Source organism: Ovis aries, chromosome 21 (assembly GCF_016772045.2).
Source record: "Ovis aries strain OAR_USU_Benz2616 breed Rambouillet chromosome 21, ARS-UI_Ramb_v3.0, whole genome shotgun sequence".
NCBI classification, from domain to species: Eukaryota; Metazoa; Chordata; class Mammalia; order Artiodactyla; family Bovidae; genus Ovis; species Ovis aries.
Window position 1 is genome coordinate 29,484,371 of NC_056074.1, and position 20,789 is coordinate 29,505,159.

The 20,789-nt window shown below is 51.8% G+C and overlaps 1 protein-coding gene and 1 long non-coding RNA gene across 5 annotated transcripts in view; one reads left to right on the forward strand and one right to left on the reverse strand.

Annotated features, from left to right (window-relative positions):
- The first annotated feature begins 2,368 nt into the window (after positions 1 to 2,368).
- Positions 2,369 to 20,789, forward strand: part of FLI1 (Fli-1 proto-oncogene, ETS transcription factor) — a 139,651-nt gene continuing 121,230 nt past the window's right edge. For 2 of the 4 annotated variants that reach the window (XM_042238110.2, XM_027959587.3), the window contains exon 1: positions 11,025 to 11,231. Coding sequence is in view for 3 of the 4 variants with exons in the window: in XM_027959587.3 (XP_027815388.1) it covers positions 11,214 to 11,231 (18 nt within the window). In the remaining variant the exon portion in view is untranslated. Of the gene's footprint in view, positions 2,599 to 3,776; positions 3,858 to 10,290; positions 10,452 to 11,024; positions 11,232 to 20,789 lie in introns of those variants that run through there. The other 2 variants (XM_042238113.2, XM_042238112.2) reach the window with 2 other exon arrangements.
- LOC105604057 (uncharacterized) lies at positions 8,612 to 10,788 on the reverse strand. The gene is made up of 2 exons (XR_001023460.3): positions 9,598 to 10,788; positions 8,612 to 9,051 (listed from the first exon to the last, which is right to left on the reverse strand). It is a non-coding gene; the product is annotated as an uncharacterized LOC105604057 (long non-coding RNA).

The following is a 20,789-nucleotide window of genomic DNA, read 5'->3' on the forward strand; positions in this document are numbered from 1 at the left end:
GCAGACATGGGTTTGATGCCTGACGTGGGAAGATCCCCTGGAGTAGGAAATGACAATTCACTCCAGTATTCTTGCCTGGAAAATCCCATGGATAGAGGACCCTGGAGGAGCACAGTCCGTGGGGTTGCAAAGAGTCAGACACGACTGGGGGACTGAGCTTGCATGAGCTAAATAATTGTTCTACTTCTCTGCTGGTCAATTGCAGTGTGGAAACTGAGTATCCAAACTGACTCAATTCCTGCCTTCAGGGAACTTATAGTCTAATGAAGGGAGCAAATCTTAGATAGAATGTGTGTATGTATGTATGTGCTCAGTTCCTCAGTGATGTCTGATTCTTTGCAGCCTGATTGATAGACTGTAGCCCGCCAGGCTCCACTGTCAATGGGATTTTCCATGCAAGACTGCTGGAGCAGGTTGCCATTTCCTACTCCAGAGGATCTTTACAAATAAAGATGTAACACCAATGGTGAAAACATAAAGAAGAAAGGGCTAAAAATCTAGGGGCAGGTACTCAAGGGATCTCTTAGAAGTCACCTTCAAGAAAAGGAAGGTAGAAGGAGAAAGAGTGGGAGGGAGGGAAACAGAAAGCAAAGGAAGGACCAACGCTGGAAAGACCTAACCTGGGTGGTGAGGCATTAGTTAGACAATCTGTTTAAATTTTCATCTCCTCTGTGACAGCAGAAGTCTTCATTCTTCATTTTCAAATCTCTAACTTTCTTAAAAAGAACTTACTTTAAAATGCATGACATCAGTGTAGAATTATTACCTAACGAAGCGCCTTCTGTTTTATTCATGGCTGTGTGCAGTAGTGTTTATTCCCTCTGGAAGGGAAGACGAGCTCTCCAAGAATCCCAAGAACCAAAGCACGGGGCCATGGCCCTGGTACTTCAGCCCCTTCCCCTCCCCAGCGCTGTCTTGTTTTCCTAAGCAGTGGCCAGGAATGTGCTGGGCGGGGGCAGCCCAGCCGTCAGCACAGAGAGCCCGGCAGCCCCAGCAGCCCCAGTCACGGTCCAGAGTTGGCCTTTCACCTCCCAGCTCTCCCTGGCCGCTCTTATTAAGCAGCAAAATGTTTCAATATGTTGAGCTTTGGGGGAGGGATGGAGAGAAAAATCGGGATATTGTTAAGAAGGAAATAATGAATAACCCTGCCGCCGGTGTCCATACCCCCCACATGGGGAGATCTGGGTGATAAGCGTGATTTCTCCAGAAATGGAATCCAAGCCATTACCTTTCGGTCAGAAATTTCCAGAGTCAGTTTGGGGAATTGGGGAGGCGGAGACGAGGGAGCTGGTACTAAACAAAATTTCAGCGTCCAGTGTACTGAAGTAGCCCCCGATCTGGATACCCCAGGAAGGAAGAGGAGGGGAAGGCTGAAGAAACTAATTCTCAGAGGTGCACAGAGCTGGAGGTTTTGCTGTTACAAATTGGCATAGTCTCTACTCTTACCTGTCACCTCCACTCCCTTCTCTGTCACTTGTACCCCCACCCCAAGGTTCTGGTCTGGGGCCTGGTGAGCTGTGTTCCCTTTTACGGGAGGTTCTGGAGAGAGGAGCCCAGGATGTGGAAAATGGCCCAGGCTGGAGGGGACCATTAGCCAGGCCAGGTCTGTGGAAAGTGGCCCTGGAACAGGGCAACTGAAATGCTCTGTGAGCATGAACCCACAAATCTGACCCTCAGGTCTACCAGTGGAAGGCAAGGAATGAATGAACAACCTTCAGATTTCAAGGAAACACAAATCTGAGGACCCAGAAACCACTCCTTAACCAAAGTATCTTTTATTTATTTATTTATTAAAGTATAGTTGATTTACAATGTTGTGCTAGAGCAAGAGTGTTTTTAAATATGTATTTAAAAATCAAAATCCCATAATAGCCTTGGTTCCCTAACACAATCCACTTTGCTCTTAGAGATAATGCCTAGAAAATGTAAATCAGGAGGGATATACCTGGGGAGGACCAAACAAGAGAAAGAAGTAACTAAGGGCTTGAAAAAACAAAATAGAGGTCATTCGTCTTGTTTAAATGTAAAGACTAATTATTTGCATTGCAATCACTTGAAAGTAAATAGCCAGCTTAAAGAAGGTCCTGGTTTCCACCTCCCCTCATTGCTGGACTCAGCTGTGTGTCTCTACATTTTTGAAACATGGTGGTTTATGGTGATCCTGGACATTTCCAAGTAACACGGCGGGGCTGGGGGTGTCTCTGGAAAAGCAGCTGGGGGCAGATGGGTGGCTGTCCATTAGAACAATTTATCAGACAGCAGTTGAGATATTGATAAGAAAACGGAAATCAAATTAAAAGACGGAAAAGAGAGAGGAAGCGGGAGTGGGACCAAGAGAGCTGGAGAGAGGCTGGAGGGGAGGAGACGCATAGACTTGAGCGGTTCCTGAAGCCCCGAGGATGTGCTGGGGTTGAGGGTGCCTGTCTGGGTACGCTGGAAATAAAGGCACAAGTCACAGCCAGCAGATTTAATTTCGCTCTGCCAAGGGTCCGGAGTCTAGGGGCAGAGGATTCGCACCAAGAACTTGAACACCCTGGAGTTGCTGGAGTCAGGCTCCTGCTGGCAGAGCAGGAAGGGGAGCAGGAGGGGGTATCGAAGGTGGGTATCTGTTGGTTCGGGATCTTTAGGGGCCATGCAGAGTCCCAGCTGCCTGCTCAGGTTGCAGCCAAGAGGCTTTCGGGGCTCTTTCTTTCTCTCATTCTCTCCCGGGTTTTCTTTTCTGTGCTTCCCCCCTCTCCTGCTCTCTCTTCTTGCAGATTTCACTCCAACTTTCAAAGAAAATGGGGCGAATCTGGAGCGAGGGCGGTGGGAGAGAACCGGGCATGGGAATGTAGGAGCCGGGAGAGATGTACCTGGTCCCTGAATATGTATGTCTGTTGTGGCTTCAGGAGCCGAAAAGCTGGAATTTGTTAGTGGGGAGAAAAGTGTTTTATCAGAAACACATTGGCTGCCGTAGAAGCTGTACCCTGCCACATTAGAGATGGTTTAGGAGAGAAAGGGAAGAAAGAGGAGAGGGACGGCGGCCAGACTTGGACAAGAAGAGAGACTCACTCAAGCAGAGGCACCTGGCACCCGAGGGCAGTTTTCGCTTCCTTCAGTCCAAATATTCAAGCCTCAGACAGCACCTCCCCTGCCACTAGAAACAAGGCCGCCTCATTCATTGTCTTTGTCTCTGCAGGAAACCCTATTTTCTTTCTGAAACTGGTGAGGGGAGTCACTCTGGGAAATCCTCTGTATACCTCTGGAAGCTTAGCCAGGGTACCTTTCTAAGTGGCCCCCAGCAGGGAAGAGGGAGACAGAGGGTCACTGGTGGAACCCTAGGGGTGGTAGGTCAAGCAGACGATCTGTGCTCCCAAGGCCCCAGGGTTGGCAACTCTACAAATATCTGTTTTCTGGGGCCTTCAGTGGCACTGGTGAGGAGTTCCACCTCTATACTAGCTGCCACCTCTTCTCTGGCTGAAGCACCCTCCTACCCCCCTGCACCTCCAGGTACCAAACTAGGAAGGCCCTGGGGGAGAAGGGTGTCTACAATTGCCCATAGGAGAAGGTTACAGGACTTTAGGAAAGAGACACCCCTTAGCCTGCAGCCTGGGGGACAGAAGCATAGGAAGGGCAAGGATACCTGCGTCCCACCCTCCCTTGCTAGTCCAGATGGATTGGAGTCACACCCCCCACCCTGCAGCTTTCCTGTCCTCTCTCTGTTTTCCCTCTCCCTTCATACCCCCCACGGACTCACCCTGCTCCACTCGCCAGTGACTGAGGTTTCTTCCACATAGGTTGGTTCTTGGGCCTTCCTGACCCTTCCTCACCAACCCAGGATGTTTCAGACAGTCCCTGACACGTCGTCTTACGTCAAGGTAAGACATGACAGCGTCTTTAAACAGGTAATGACCCCCCACCTCCACCCCAGCCCACCCTCCACCTTCTGCCCAGACCTAGAGTCCCTTTCTTCTTTTCCGGTTAAAGCGGTGGGGGCCACGGACCGCTCTCTCTGCAGGTGTGTCTAGATTAGGGGCCCTAACTAAATCGGATGGGGGATCCCTGGTTGAGGACTAAGACTCTTGGCCGCCTCCGTTGGGAGAATAGTGTGCGAGGGCCCTGCAAGGAAGCCCAGACCCGCACGGGGACCCGCGGGCCACTGTCCGGCCCCTGTAGGTCGTGGCCCCACGCCGCGCCGCGCACAGCAGGTTCCCCCAGTTGAGGGTGTGCGCGGACGCGAGTGTGAGGGTGTGGGCGTGCCCTTGTATGCGTGTGGATGCAGGCGAGTGACCGCGGCGCGCTCTTCGTACCAGCTCGAGAGCCGCCAGTCCTCAAGCCCAGCTTCCTTGGCCCCACTGGCCTGTCGAAAGCGCAGATTCCTATATTTGACAGTATGTCGAAGGGAGTTAGGTTTTTTTTTTCCTTTTCCACAACAGTTCCCAAGAATGTAAACAAACCGAGGCCAGGACATCTGGGTTACACGTTTAGTGAAAATTCGCCGGCGGGGCGGGGCCGAGGGTGAGAACCCGCCCGGGGTGGGGACCGCGGGGAGGTCCTCTCGCCGCCCAGGCGCGACCTCCCGCCTTCTAGGTAGCGGCCCAGAGCCTCCCCAGCTCGGAAAAGGAAGGACCACTGCGGTTCGTCAAAAGTACTCCCAACTTCTTGGGTCTCGGCCCCGCCCACTCCTCGAAACTCCGCCCCTAGAGTTTCCACCCCCGCCGCCCCCTCCCCGCACACCGCTCTGCGTCCAGCATCCGCTGATGCCCGTGGAGTGACCGTCCGAAGGAATCCGGAACCTCCATGGCGTGGGCACTCTCGGGTCTCATCGGGGGCGCCACTTATGCGTCCATCGCTGTTCCTGTTTCTCTTAAGGGAAATCCGTTCACACCATGTAGCGTTTTCCCCGCCAGCGGTCTGAAGCTGTCTCTAGGCACTTTGGGGAAGCCAGGTTGTGGAGGCTTGGTGGAGAAGGGGTGTTTAATCTCTCCGTGACAAGTGAATGGAAAACTACTGCATCAGTGGATGCTACGGCTGGGTGGACCGGTGTCTCCCAGGAGGTGGCAGAGCAGAGTCAGACTACCGCGTGCTGGGTTCGCCGTGTCCAGCTTTCCCGAGAGGTTAAGGACGCGGTCACCCCTCCCAGTCCGCCGATCCCGGGACGCGGGGCACGGCTGACCTAGCTCTCATTCCCGGCTCTGCCCCTAAGGCTGCAAAGGGCCCCGGGGCGGGCAGCTGTCGTCTCTCTCCCATCCTCTGGGACTCCTCGAGTGTGCAAACACCCGGGGACCCAAAACCTCAGGAAGCCCGGGAGCCTGACTCCGGGCCAAGAGTCAGAGAGACAGCAAACGAGCCCGGCCACTGGGAGAGGGCCGCTGGGGAGGGGCTGGGGGCGGCAGTCTAAGAGTTCTGGCCGCCAGGGGAGCCGCTCGCCTCAGGAGCTCTTTTCAAGGGGAAAAAATGGATTTTTCAGCAGCCACAAAGTTTGTATTGTTGCACAAAGGGGTGCATTGATGAGTGCAAGTGGTCCGCGTGGCGCGGACAATCTTGGGTCTGTTCCGCAGGCTCCCTACGCCTGCCATTCGCCAGAGGGGCACAAACAGTCCCCGGCTGCCAAGCCCCAGCCATTCCACTTCAGGCACTCGGCTCCGAGCTTGTTGACAAACCCCGGGGGTCCAGGCGCCCGGGCCCCAGGAGGCAGGACACGAGCCGGACCCTGGAGAACCAAGGGAGCCCGCTGCACCGGGGCAGCGATCTAGATCCCAAGTGCTCAAGGAAGACCGCGCAGGAGAGTGTGTAGGGCGAGCTTGAGGCTGGAAAGAGCAAGGGAAAAGGGGGACAGCACTGTATCTGTACTAACTTGTTGAATAGTAATAACAACCCTAGGAGGTGGTCCATTTTGCAAATGAGAAACTGGGGCATTGAGAGGTGACCGTGACACAGGTTGCAAGGGACAGAGCCAAGACACAACCAAGGAGGGCAAAGTTGTGCTGACTGCGAGGCGAGGTCTAAACACTCACTTCAGCTTTACAACAGCCCTTTGAGGTAGATCCTCTTAAAATGCCGCCGACGCACAGACGAAGACGCTGAGGCACAGAGAGGTTAGGCAACCTGTTCAAGGCCACAGAGCGGGTAAGTGCACAGCCAGAATGCAAACCCCACAGAGCCGGGTTTCCCAGTGCGAACGTCCAAGCAGGACGTTCCACTTGCTGATAACGGGGAGGGTCAGGAGACCCAATGGAGTAACCCGGACCTGGTCCTCGCGAGGTGCCGCACGGAACAAGGCACTTGTGAGTCCGAGCGCAGGGAGCGCATCCCTGAAGGCCCCAAACCGCCCCACTCGAGACTGGCAGGGTCCTCCACGTTCTGTCTCAGACTGCTAGTTCTCGCTCCCCCACCAACCCGCCTGCTGGTTCAACCCACCCCGCATCCTGGGGGAGACACCCCCCACCCCCTCAATCAGAGGAGAGGAGGCTGGCCAGAATGTTCGCCGCGGCACGGCCCAGGGGCAGCATCTGGCCGGCAGGTCCTGAAACGGCGCTTCAAGGACACAGGTCTGTACTTTGAACGCTGTTTGTAGTGGCCAGGAGGCCGGCGGCTGGAGGTTGGGAGAGGCCGAATTCTCCCCTCCCCCAAGCCCCCCATCCAGGCGCCGCCACCGGGTGAGGGTCCCGGCACCTGGCTGGTCTCCACCTCTTGTCAGCCTGCGCTCTCTGGTCAGTCTCCGACTCTCTTGGGATTTCCTCCTCGACGCCGCGTGGTCTGGGGACCCGGCCCGGGAGCGCCACGGGCTCGGGGCGCAGAGACCCTCCCCCTCCGGGCCCTCCCGCCGCCGCGGCCTCCCACGTAGAGTTTTGAACCCTCTTGGCGCTAAGGCAAGAACGAGCGTGGGGAGCGGGCCCGGCCGGCAGAGGCTCTAAATCTTCCTTCAATCTGTGAGTAGATGAAGTCTGAGAAACAAATTCAAAGCAGGCGCGCCTGCAGAGCCTTCCTGCAGAAATATTCCCCGGCATTCAAGCGCGTCCAGGGGGCGGCTCGAGCTGCCTTGTTTGGCTAAGGTCAGACGAGACTCGAGTTCTCCAATAAAAATAAATCTCAAATTAATTATGGCCTCGAGCGAGGGGCCAGACACTTGAAGCTGCAGTTGTGCAGTCTGGAGTTTTGGCGCTCGCTCGCCCATCCCTCCCCCGCGTCCCCCTCCCCCACCCGCCTTGCCCGTTCGAATAATACCCGCCGAAGCGGCTGGACGGGAGGGGCCGCGAGGAGGGAGGCCGGAGGGGGAAGGACCCGCCCCACACGCTCTGCCAAGCCTGGCATCTTTCAGGGGTTTCAAGTGACCGGCTGTCCCGAGGTCTGGAGGCACCCCAGGGACCCGGCTCTGGTTGTCGCGTCCTCCCACCCCCAACCGGGGCCGGGGCCGAAGAAACCCGGGGAAGCTTCGTCTGGAAAAGTCTTGACCGGGTCAAAAGGGCTGACATTGAGCGAGCCAAGACACGTTTCACCCCCGCCGCTCCCCTCCCGGGGGAAGCAGGACTTCCGCATCTTTGAAAATATTGTCAAGTGCGTGCGGATGGTTAGAGGCAAGTCACCCCACCACAGTTGCAGTGAAAAATGCCCCAAGTCCTAAGGTTTCCAGAATATGCGCCCCCCTGGGCATGCTTTCTGCAAGTGACCTTAGACTTAGAACCATGTAATGGGCTGTTTTGTTGGTTAGTCCACTCCCCCCGCTCCCCCAGGGGATAGTTTTTGTTTTAAGCGCTGGTCCAGGGCTTCCTCGAACTTGAAAGCCAGAGGGGCTGGTGGGGTGGGCAGGATGGTAGCGGGCACCAGGTGCTGCTCACCAATCCTGCCCAGTCTGGAAAAGCGAGAGGCAGGGCAGTCTCTGGTGAGCCAGGAAAAGGGTGTGAGCAAGTGTGTGGGCTGGGATAACCAACCAGCCCCTAGCTGGGCCTGGAGGAAGGAGAGGAGGGGGAACGGAGAGGGAAAAGGGAGAGGGCAAAAGAGGGGGTCAAAATAGAGAAGGGGTGGGGAGAGCCAAGAGAAGGGGAGAGGTTCCCCCCTGCCTAGCTCCAAGACAGTTTTCATCTGCAGCCGCCTCCCCACAGGCTCTCTATCAATTTGTCTCAATGCAAACATTCGAAATATTCTCTTTGGCTGCTCGTGAAAACAATGTGAGCTGCCAGGATCAAACCATCTTTCCAGATGTCTGGTGGTAACCACATTAAACAGGGCAGACTTGTTTACTGTTGTGTTTGGTTAGGGCTTCTTTCCCCCTTCGGGATTTAAAAAAGTAGCAGCAGCCCTGGAGTGGGACTTCAAACCCAGAGTTACATAAGTGGGCAGCTTTGCCCACCACGGGTTGCAAGGAGGCTCAGATTCTCTCTGACGGCTGTTCAGAGTTGGGGTGGGGGCTCTTCTTTCTGGGAAGACTAGCTTGTGAACCGGCAGGAGCTCCTCATGGAGGGGCTGGTAAATACCAAAAGCCAGGGCATCAATGCCAGTGAGTGACTCACTAAAGGATGACAGCTATGCCAATGCCAGCCTCTTCCCCCTCCCCACCACCTTCAAAATTACAAAATTGCCAGAAGCTTTGGTTTTACAGGCAGAAAAAGAAAGTGCTGTTGAGTCCCACAGCTCAGACAGGAGGGCAAGTCTTCATTTGAGTTCTCCCAAGGGGAGAGGCAGCTTCTGCTAAAAGGAGTTGAGGGGGCACGAGGGATGTTGGGGTGACTTACTGACCAGAGCAGGGAATGCAGTCTGTTATTAGCTGTTGGGGTAGGAGCTGGGAAGAGCTGCCTGGCCAATGTTTTGCCACAGGGGTAGCTTCTCAAGTACTGGGGGGAGGACTGAGTGTAGAAAGGGGAGCCGCTGGCTGGCCTGCGGTGGCCATTAAGGGCCTGAGTGTTTGCCCAGCGCCAGGAAGGGGGCCTCCGGTGGTAGAGTGGCGTTCTCTCTGCCTGCAAGAGGGGGAATGTGGCCGAGGGTGCTGGGTTTCTGGTCGGATCTGGGTGGGAAGCGGTCTCCTCGCGCCCTCCTGAAAGCCTTGTTGTCGTTTGAAGGTCGGCAAAGTCTGGGCTGAAAAGGAAACAATTTGGGGTTTGAAAGGATGTAATTCATTCTTCCTTTCCCTTTAACCTCTTTCCTCTCTGGAAAGCATGTGGAAACGCTGAAGAGAAGAGTGAGAGGGCGGGCGGCGGGGCCGAGGGGAGGAAAGGGTTAAGCCTGATTTCTTTTAATTGAACTCCAGAACTGGTGGCCCCAGGCAAGGGGGGGACTGACCCCGCTAGCGGTAACCAGATGTGGCGGTCCCAGGGGAGCCCCCGAGCAGACCCCTGGATTGAGAAGCAGACAGGAGGTGGGGGGGCCGGCCCGGCCCCCCTCCAACCCCCACCGCATCCCCCCACCGCACTCCCCCTTACACACACCAAGTCTCAATTGCTGGCAAGCTGCACCCGCCACTCCAGGTCTGGTCACGTTCAGACCCGTGTCTGTATTCGAACCCAAAATTGGAGCTGAATTGATGAGGCTAATTTCGAGAGGGGGGTGGGGGGAGGGAGGGAGGGAGGCCAACGAGCTCTCGGGCTCAAGTGCTCCTGAAGAAATAAAGAATTAATAAGTCACCTTTTTCGTCGCTGTGGACACCCTTTCGAATTTTTTTCTTTCCAATTGATTCGGATCTCCTCTGGATTTTTTTCCCCCTCCTTCTCCGGATGGACTCTTAAATAAAAGTGAGAAAGTCCAAAGCGTGGTCTGGAGAGCGTGGACAAGGTAACCTGTTTCGGAAGTCGGGGAGAAAGAAGCGAGGAGTCAGGCCGAGAGCACCCGAGGGTCCCCTCCGTGCCCCAGCTAGAGCGGGAGGGGGTTAGTGCTGGGGGACCCGGGAGGCCTCCGGGTCGCAAGGCCCTGCAGGGCGGGCCGAGGGGAGGCTGGCCTCAGGACTGGATGGGGTGACGGTCTGGAGCATCGGGGCTCTCCCCGCGAGGAGTCTGGGGCGGTTCATGGATGCTGCCTGCTGGGCTTTGCAGACCCGCCGGCCAGCCTGGACGGATCATCTCGTCGTAGCGTAGGTTTCTTGGGGCCCAAGGTGGCATTGCCTGGACGGCTCAGACCCGGGCGCCAGGGCTTGGGCCAACGGGTCGGGGGTATGCGCCAGGGGGTTGACCTAGGAGGCGCGGAAAGGTGGCCTGGGGTGCCGCAGGGACCAGCCCTCGGCGGGTGCCGGGAGCTCTCCAGTAGCCCAGGGCCGAGGCGCGCCGCCCCAAGGACGTCCCTCAGCTCGCAGCGCTCGGAGCAGAGTCCACGCCCCCGACGGCCGGGGTCCGTCCGAAACCGCTCGGCGTCCGCGTCGCTGGGTGAGCGGCTGCTCCGCGAGTCTGTGCGACTCCGCAGCCGAGGGCCCGGAGTGGAAAACTTCCCATTGGATGCACTTTCGAATGGTCGGTCGCCTTCGGTCTGCGTCCGGATCTTCCCGGGCGGTAGGCTCCAAGTTATCCTTAGCCCCAGTAAACTCTTCCGCCCCCCAAAAAAAGTTTGACTGAGGCTGGAAAAGACATTAATGAACGTATCTGTGGGAAGAAACGGAAAGTGAATGAGTCAGGAGGGCCACCTTCGGCCAACGGCCCCGGGAAAAGGAAGGAGGCCAAGGGCGTTCGGTCTTGGACTTTGGGGGAAGGTTGGGGAGGGGGGCGGCGGGGTGGGTTCGTGCAGACTTTGGGAATCAGGGCGCGAGCGCCGGGCGTGGACCCCGGCATTGTTCCCAGCTCGCCCTTATCTCCCGGGAACAAGTATCCTGTGTGCGCAGCGCATGAATGTATCTGGGCATCTCCGCGTATATTTATATAGTGTGTGTGATGCGAAAAGCAGGAGCGCCGGAGGGGGGGTGGCGAAGAGGGGGTGTGGGGGGAGGGAAGACGAGCGAGAGCAGAGGGGAGAGAAGAGAAGAGAGCGCGAGACAGAGAGAGAGAGAGAGAGATAGGACTTCCTCCCCATTCGCAAAGTGAAGTCACTTCCCAAAATTAGCTAAAAAAAAGTTTCATCCGGTTAACTGTCTCTTTTTCGCTCCGCTACAACAACAAACGTGCACCGGGGAGCGAGGGCAGGGCGCTCGCGGGGGGCACGCAGGGAGGGCCCAGGGCGCCAGAGAGGCCGCGCCGGGCTAATCCGAAGGGGCTGCGAGGTCAGGCTGTAACCGGGTCAATGTGTGGAATATTGGGGGGCTCGGCTGCAGACTTGGCCAAATGGACGGGACTATTAAGGTAAGCGACCGGTCGGTGGGCGCAGAGCCGGCTGGGGCGGCGAGGCGGCGGGCAAGCTGGGCGCCGGGCGCCGGGGTCCCGGAAGACGTGGCCACTCTCCCTCCCTTCCGCACCCCGGCTTCGCGCCGTCTCCTCCCGCGCTCCGGTGGCGAGTCTCGCAGGCGGGGGCGATCCGCCGGGCTCCGCGGCGAGGGCGATCTCCCCCACACCCCTTGCCCCCGAGCGGAGCCCGGCCCCCTCCCACGGCGCTGCCGGCCGGACTGCGTGCGGGCGGGGCCGGCGGCGTGAAACCCGGGGAGCCGGGCGCCCATCGCAGCCGGGAGCCGGAGACCTCCCGGGCCCCCACTGCCACCAGGCGAGCCGAGCACCCCGGTCCCGGCTCTGGGCACCCGCCCGGCGGCCGGCGGCTTCCTCTCCCCCAAGGCCGAAGGCGGCGGGGGCGGGCGCGCAGCCGCCAGCAGCCGGGTCCCCTGCCGGGTGGGCCCAGGGGCGGGCAAGTGGATTAGTGGCAGGCGGATCGGGGTGCGAGTGAGTGTGTCCGGGGATCTGTGTGCGCGGGCTCCTCCGGGTGGAAGCCCTGTTTACATGTCAGCGCGGGCCGGTTTCCCTTCCTCTTGGTACTTCTGTTGCCGGGTTCTTGGCGCTTGAGAGCTGCCGACTCCCCGGGACTAACGGGCCGGACTCTCCTTGCCTTTCCTCCGCCCGGCATCACTTTCCCGGACGGCTCGCGCGGCTCTCCGCACGCCCGGCTCCCGCACTCCGCTCCCGGGCTGCGCCAGCTCTGGGGCAGGACTCCCTCCCGCCTCTCGAGGAGGGTCCCTCGCCCGCGGAGCCGCCCCTCCTAAAGGGAGCAGCCCTGAGCCGGCCGCCCTGGGGGCTGCCAGGTGGCCGGATTCTTCCTACTCCCACCTCTACCCTCGTCTCGCGCCCGGGTCCTGCTTGCCAAGTGCAGCCCAGAGGGACGGGTCAAGGTCTGGGTTTCACCGCAGACTTAAGGAGGGTTCAGTGCCTGCTCCCTCTGGAAGGGGGAAGTGGGGTTAGGAGCAGAGAGGAGGGACAGCCCCTACTGTGACGGGCCTTAGACGACCGAGAGGAATGAATGGGACCAGGAGTTGGCTGCGAGGCTACCCCACAACTGTAAGCCCGAGCCGGTCTGGAAAATCTATTAGGCTGGTGAGAAGGGGACTGGCAGAGCCCACCATTACCCGAACTCAAAGGAATCAAATCTTTGTTCAGGGTTGAGTAAGAGGAGGCTCAGATGTTGGGCTTGGAGAATTTAAGAGATTTTTATCATTTGGGTGGGGTAGTGGTTTTATTTTCTAAGTTTTTTTTTTTTCTTCTTCTTCTTCTGAGAGTTTGAAATATGCTGACTTAAGTAAAAGGCACCAACAGCAGGAACTTGAAAATCTGGAGATGAGATTACTGATTGTATTGGGTTAAAAGGAGCCTCTGTGAGTCTGGGTTCCTCCAGTTTAAAGTGTGTGGGTGAGGAGTCAGTTGAGGAGATGAGGTTCCTGTAGGGGGGAACCAGTAGATGGGGGTCCTGTGACTGGTCATTTAATGTCTGTCTCCCTTCTTTTGGTGGGTGTGTGCAAGAGTCTCGAGTATCGGTATGTCTGGTTTAGTAATAAGATGCTCCAGTCTAGAAAACTCCCCTCACCAGGACACTTGCCACTGACCCAGGAGGCCCCCCTCTGACCCGGAAGGGTGGTAAGATGGCTCCAGGGTCTTGATGTGGACACCCTAAGGAGAAGTGAAGCAATGTCTCCCCGATGCTCAGACCTCTCAGCACAGGCCCTGAGGGTAGGGAGGAAGCTGTGGTCTGTGTACCCAGAATGTGCTAACCTCTTTAGATGCGCACGCAGGGATTGGCATGGCCAGCAGTGAGAGCAAGCTTAGGCCAGGACCCTAGTGGGGGTGACGGGCTTCTTTGCTGCAGGGGTGACGGAAGCCCGACAGTCCATGCAGACCGTCCCCTGAGGCACCCTCCATCTCCCATCCAGCTTGCCTGAATATGAGGCTGACCAGCAGAGCAGTGGCTTTTCGGGTCGTCATCTTCTGCCCAGCATTCAGAACTGCCCAGCGTTCTGAAGGACTGAGTCTTTAGTGTGTACTTTGGTATTTAAATTGTGTGAAAGCCACAGTTTCCTGTTCATGTGTGACCTTCGGATCTTGGGGTTCCCAGACCCCACTCCCACAGGGGTTCCATCACTGTGTGTGGACAGGACGTGGACAAGGAGAGGCCCCAGGACTTCTGGTCTCCGTGTGAGGGAGGATGCACAGTCCACGAAGCCAGTTTGAGCTTCAGACTCTGTAGAAGTGAAAGAGTGGGACCGAATTACCTCTGCAATAGTATCTTTCCAATCCTTTCAGTTCCTGGGATATCTTGCTTACGTGCTCTTGCAAGAACATGGAACTCCAAGTCCAGGAAATCCAGTTCTAGACTGAGAGAGCTCAGAAGATAGCAGCTGTGGAATTTGTAGACAGAAATCCAGAATGTGTGTTTGCAGTTTGAATGGCCTTGACACATCATCTTTGACTGATTTGGGGATGTGATTTTTATGCACCTGCGTATTTCTTCTTCATCTATAAAGCATGTTGATATTTCAGAATACCTCTGGGTCTCATCACTGGGGAAGCTATTTGGTCCAGTTTGCCAGGGAAGTTTTTTGCAGAAGCTTTTTATTTTGTGATTACCAAATCTCAACCTCATCACTCTTGTTATAATAAGTCCTGTATCATGCTCTCTTCTCTCCAAGAATGTCTCCTGGGAAGGCTCTGCACATCACGTTGGGAGCACCAACATTTGCTGGAGCCCTTCCACTCTTCATTTGCCACAGGCAAGTCCGCCTAAATATTGAACAACACCTTACCCCGCCCTGCTCCCCCACGGTGATGCTATCAGTTGTTGAAAAGCACGTGATACTGGTTGCTGCTTTAAGAATGACCTGGTTTCAAATACTGCATCTTAGATCTAGGAAGTCTTCAATTGAGTCTGCTTATTTCATCTATGGAAGCTTGATTCAGTCCATACATATGCTACCATTAAAGATGGGGAAGCAATCAGAGAAAATGTAGATGATGTGAATAGAATAGGGAAATGAACTGGGGACTTGGAGTCAGAAAACCCAGGCTCAGTCTCCATTCTGGGAGACTCAGTTTTTTCATCTGTAAAGTGGAGCCAAAGTACCTTCTTGCCTTAAGTCACAGTAAGGATTCAATAAAGTTTGGTACCTTCATTGACTGTATGTTAGTTGACTTTCTCCTTGGGGATAGGGCTTGTGGGGATCGATTGGCCAGAAAATCAGTTCATAGGTCTGGATTTATTATATACATCTTTCATTAATTATACAAATATTAATTAGGTGTCTCTTATGTTCCAAGGCTCTGCTTTATGTGTTGAGGCTAAAGTAAAAAGTGAAAGTGTTAGTTGCTCAGTCATGTCTTGATTCTTTGCGACCCTATGGACTGAAGCCTGCCAGGCTCCTCTGTCCATGGGATTCTCCAGACAAGAATACTGGAGTGAGTTGCCGTGCCCTCCTCCAGGAGATCTTCCTGACCCAGGGATTGAACCTGCATCTCTTGCATTGTGGGCAGATTCTTTACTGTCTGAGCCACCAAGATAGGAATCAAAACCTTACTGGAAGTTACGCTCTGGCAGAGGAGACAGACACATACATAAATAATTGTGTGTCCAACCTGATACGTCTTCTGAAGAACAGTAAAGCGGATTAGGGAATAGACAGGGATGTGGTTAGATAGCCAGGATGGTCATGAGGGTGCTTCCAACAGAGTCCCAGGTAAGCAGAAATACAGTCAGTTTTCATCATTTACCTCGGGAAAGCACTGCACCATACAGCAGTACATGTGGGGAGAACAAAATGGGAAAGGAGGGCTGAAGTGTCAGCTGGGCTTTGAAAACCATCAGAGTCCATAAGCCATACTGGCCCAGGTGGCAAGTCACCATGGACACTGTGTGTCCAGTTGGAAAACTTCAGGATGGGCCTGCTGGAAGAAAGCAGCAGAGTGAGGGGTACCTGGGAACAAAGACTTTACTTCTGTCCTTAAAGGTGGACACTGCCTTCACTCTGGGAGTGAACCGTTCCCCCACCTGCGCCTTTAATTAACCTTCATAGCACCTGCACTCACGCAAACTTAGTGCACAACAGGCTGTGTCTCTGTCTGGTGACCACAGAGAATTGCCTCCCTTGGGGAGTCACCAAGCGGTGAATCCTGTTTTGTTCCTGAATAATTTCTACCAAAAAAGCTTCCTCCCCACATCTGCTGCTGTTCCACTTCAGGCTTTCAGGACTGCAACTTTAGAGCTATAGTGGTTATTTAGCTCCATATCCTTGTTTTATGGGAGGGAAACTGAGGCCCAGAGGTGTTTGCTGAATTATCCAAGATCACACAGCTGACTAGTGACAGAGTCAGGGTGAGAATGCAGGGTCCTTACCCTCAGGCCAGTGTTCTTTCCACTTACTAGGAACATTTCATTTGCTTTCATTACATTATTATGAATTGTAGGATCCTGGAAGTGGTGTGTATATGTGAGAAAGAGAGAGAGAGGCAGATAAGTCATTAAAGAAATCGTGGAGAATCTGACAGTTTGGACTAAAGACTATTTCTCTTATTTAATAGAAATGTATTTCCATACTTCAGAAAAAATCTCAAATGTTTGTATAGGATTTTTACATAACTGTTCTCCAAAACAAATCCTCCTCTTTCTGTAGACAAACAAGGTCTCTACCACCAGGAGACAAAAAGAAATAGGGTATTTTACTTAAATAGCAAATAGGCCCCTTTACAGACCAGGGACAGGTGGGCTGAATTACTATTTCAGTTCTTTTAATAATTGAATATTTGACTATTGAAATAGAATGTATTCAGATGCATTAGAACGTATCTTATGGGTCTACCTTCTAGTCTGTGTAGTAAGTAGGTCTTTAATAACAGCTGCATTATATACGATTTAGAATTTCGATGTCTCTTTATTTGGGGTCAAACAGTTAACTTGGCACTGGCTTTAAAAAGTGATTCATTTAAACCAAATCTTTTTTTTTTTTTTTTAAGAAATGCAACATTAGACAAATGTTAGCATCGAGTTGTCCCAGCAAAAGAAAAAAGTTGGAAAACTGTTTATGATGATGAACCACCAGGCTGGATTTCTAATGGTCTGAGGCCTTTATCATCCCTCAAATGTCAGAAAATACCCCTATGTTGTAAGTCAACACTCAGGCCCTCAGCAAGGTCCTTGTCTTCTTGGGAAAAGTCTTATCCTGCCTGAAGCTTGATAAAAAGATTTTCAGATTAGGACCTAACTATTTAGTGTTGGAAGGAAAAACATCTACTATTTTCATTTATTTGAGACAAACAGTTGCATTATGTAGGTAGAGAATAATGTTTTTGTTTTGTTTTGAATAACAAGTCTTTCTTTTTTGGCCTATCTTGAAACAGTTTTTCTAAGTCTTATCTTTTGTTTGTTGCTTTGTGACAAATGGAGAAGACTAAAGGACATTGGCCTCTATCTACACACACACACACACACACAGAGTCTCACAAAATTTTCAACCAGTCATAATAGGTTTTTTTGAAATCTCGGAGCTATGCAGGTGTCTTTCTCTCTGCAGAAAACTATACCCTGTTTCATTTTCTGTTGCTTCAATGATACTTGTCTATAGTGTTCATCCCATTCATGGGATGCATTTGATGTTTATCTGTATTTCCCATTCACAGGAAAGCAAAACAGTGGGACAGTTTTACTAAATAATGTCACTCTACTTTTTCTACTGACCTGATAGACCCAACATCAGTGGCCCAGACTTTGAGATATTCCCCCAGAGGCAATGGATGGGGTTTGTCTATCCCCACATTGTCACCCTTAGGGACATCTTGACAGGTATCTTGGACATTTGAGAGAATTACACAGTCTATGGACTAACCCTTTTCTGCGCAGAGCAAGCTGGTCTTATGGGAACTTGTCACCTTGGTCTCATGGGCATCATAAGCTGATGCCACCTGTATTAATGCAGGTCAGGAGGTCTGCTGCATGGCTGTTAGGCAGGGGCTGAACTAGGTACTAAATGCTTTCAAGACACCAGGCTGGTGGCAAAAGGGCTCCTGCCCTGGAGACATAGCAGGAGGAGAAGCTCTGTGTGTGTGTGTGTGCGTGCACACCCAGCAGAATGCAGTAGTGTGTGTGCAGTAGAAGGAAAGAGCAGTTTCAACTGGAGAGACACAGAAAAGACAGAAGTAGTCATGTGTTTCCCCCTTTCTGTTTACAAAGCATTTTCACATTCATCCTCACATTTAATGTTCACAGCGACCCTTTGGGAGGTAGTATCATCACATCTCTGCTTTATCAGGGAGAAATGAAAGTTCAGAGAGGCGAAGTAACCCTAAGATGACAGCGAGTAGGTGACATACTTGGTTTTCAAGCCCAGTGTGTTTCTGTTTCCAGAATGCTTGTTTGTTTTTCTTCACACCAGCCGCAGTGCCTCTTGGCCCAGGTAGACCTTGACTTTGAAAGATGGGTAGGACTTGCACAGGAAGATATGGGTCAAGGGCTTTCTAGGAAAGTAGAGTACTGGGGGGGGGGCATATGAAGGAGAAGGTAAAACGTGGAAATATTGGATGGAATGATTATGGACGACCTTAAATACTGTAAGAGAGAATTTGGGTCTTGCAAAACACGTGGAAAAGAGGAATCACAAAATTTTTAATAGAAGGCTGATCTATATAACTGTAAAAATTTGTCAGGAATGGAATCTCATCCTAGTCTCATCCTGCTCCTTAGGAGATGGAAAACGAAAAAGAAATAGAGTTGAAAGTGATTGCTCTATCACTTATCAGAGGCCGCAAGAATTAAGTAGCAGAAAGGATTAGACAACCAGTCATAGATTCAGGCCACCAGACTATGTTGTCAGCTGTTTGTTTATTAAATATGGAGTCAAGGCAGAGAGGAGAAACTCTATTTCACCAGATCCGATAAAAATATGATTCTCCTTCCCTTCTCTGATTGCGTCTTCTCTCACAGTGTTCTAGAGACTTCACCACAAGCTGTCTTTTCAACCAGACCATCCATTCTGGGCTACCAACTTAGTTCCTTTTTAGAATGAGTCAGCAGATAGTAAATGAGAAGAGACAAAAGGAAAAGCTGTTTCCTGAAACGCACATCCAATTTCTATGGAAATTCAGACAAATCTGACATACTTTCATAGGGAAAATGAATGGCCGGGCCCATCATCTCACTTAGAAATACTGACATTTCACCCGTGCAGACCAAAACCTAGGTGACATCACTTATCTTTCCAGGGACGACCAGAAATCAGGTGCTCAGACGCCTTTTCAGATCCTTCAGATCTACTTCACAACAGCTTCAAAATGGCTTCTACCCACAAAAATGAACCAAAATACTGAGTATTTGAGGTGTTTTCCCTCTTTGGGGAACAATGTGCCTGCTGTTTAGGTCATGATCAAAATTCCAGAGTATGTAAGTTTTCACTTCCAAGACAATGCAGACTTGAAATGTGAAATGCATTGCCCACGGCAGGGCCCGTTTTCTCAGTCGGTGCCATGTGTCCCCGGGAGTGAAAGACCGTGTCACACCCCAGTGTGCACGTGTAGGTGATCAGTGTTACAGGTGCCATGGGAGCTTCCACCCTGCATTTCTAGACAGCCGTGGGTTTCAGGTGTCTACTGGCATCTAACGATCAAGAGGAGACTTCTGAGGTCTCATACATGGAAATTCATTGATTTTCCCTGAGAAGGAGTCTGAGAGTGAACAGTTTTGCAGTATTTAGAAGAAATGTGAAAACAAACAGGTTGATATTATAAAATTACCCAGTTTGTGAGTTGTCAACGCTGTTACAATGTTTATCAGTGCATGTATTTAGAGGGAATTATTTTTTAAATTTTTGTTTATGTGACTGTGCTGGGTCTTAGTTGCCGCATGCAGGATCTTTAGCTGTAGCTTGCAAACTCTTAGTTGCAGCTTGTGGGATCTAGTTCCCTGACTGGGGATCAAACCAAGGCCCCCTGCACTGGGATCATGAAATCTTAGCCTCTGGAAGTTCCCAGAGAAGTTCCCTAGGTTGAAATTCTTATGCTGAAGAGTTCATCTTTAGGGATTTATCACTTAATTCTTACTCATGCATTTGCTCATTCAACTAAACACTGAAAACTATTGCCAGTCACAAAGCTTTACATAAACGAACAAGAGCCGGATGTCTTTACTGCTTCTTCTAGGCATCTAGAGGGTAGAGGTTTCTCTGCTCACTGATTTTAAAGTTTCCAAAAGAAGCAGTACTCACTAGGGGCCTCTTTATCCATGGCTTTGTATTACAAGGAAGTGTAGGCACATTTTCCCAAGGGTAACACCCAGCCTATAATTTTTTAATTGCCCTTTTACTCTGGGTGATACTAGTCCTGGAATGGACATTTTTGGAAATCCAGGGTTTCAGCCAAGGAAACTCTTTATTATTATTCTCCCTTTGTCAGCTCTAGTTCCTCCTTTTGTATATTGACATCAAGAAAAATACGGTAAGTAAAGTGAAAAGACAAATGAGAAACCGAGAAAGACTATTTCCCATCCATCAAGCAGAGGGCACATGTCTTAAAACACAAAGATTATGTGGAATCCAGAAAAACGGTATAGATGATCTTATTACAAAGCAGAAATAGAGACACAAACATAAAGATCAAACATACCAAAGGGGAAGTGGGATGGGATGAATTGGAGATTGGGAATGATGTATACACATTATTGACACTGTGCATAAAATACGTTAACTAATGAAAACCGACTGAATAGCAGAGGGAACTCCGCTCAAGCACTGCGCTGACCTGAATGGAAAGGAAATCCAAAAAAGAGGGGAATATATGTGTGTGTATATATGTAAACTGACACGGGGCTTCCCTGGTGGCTCAGTGGTAAAAAATCTGCCTGCCAATGCAGGAGACTCAGTTTCGATCCCTGGGTCGGGAGGAGCCCCTGGAGAAGGAAATGGCAACCCACTCCAGTATTCTTGCCTGGGAAATCCCATGGACAGAGGAGCCTGGCAGGCTGTCCTCTGTGAGGGCGCCAAGAGTCGGACACGACTTACCGGCTAAACAACAGCAACAGAAATTAAGACAACACTGTAAAGCAATCATACTCCAATAAAAGTCAATTAAAAATAATAATAAAGACTGTTTACAAATAAATAAGAAAAAGGTAGACCACATAGAAGAAAAATAAACAAAAAATGCTATAAATAAATGCTAGAAAAAGAAATATAAATGGTCAGAAAGTATATGAAAAGAATCTCAGGCATCTATATATTCAAATGAAATTAATGAAATTCCAACATTTATCACCTATGAGGACAGCAAAGATGAAAACAGCTTACTGTTGCCTTGTGGTAGAAAGAGTAAAGGGAAATGTCTCTCACTGTTTCTGCTAGTGGGACTTTAACTTGGTACACTCACTCTGGGAGGCAATTTGGAAACATTTATTGAGATGTTAAGTGTTTATATACAAATTTGATGATAATTCCAATTCTAAAAATTTATCAGACA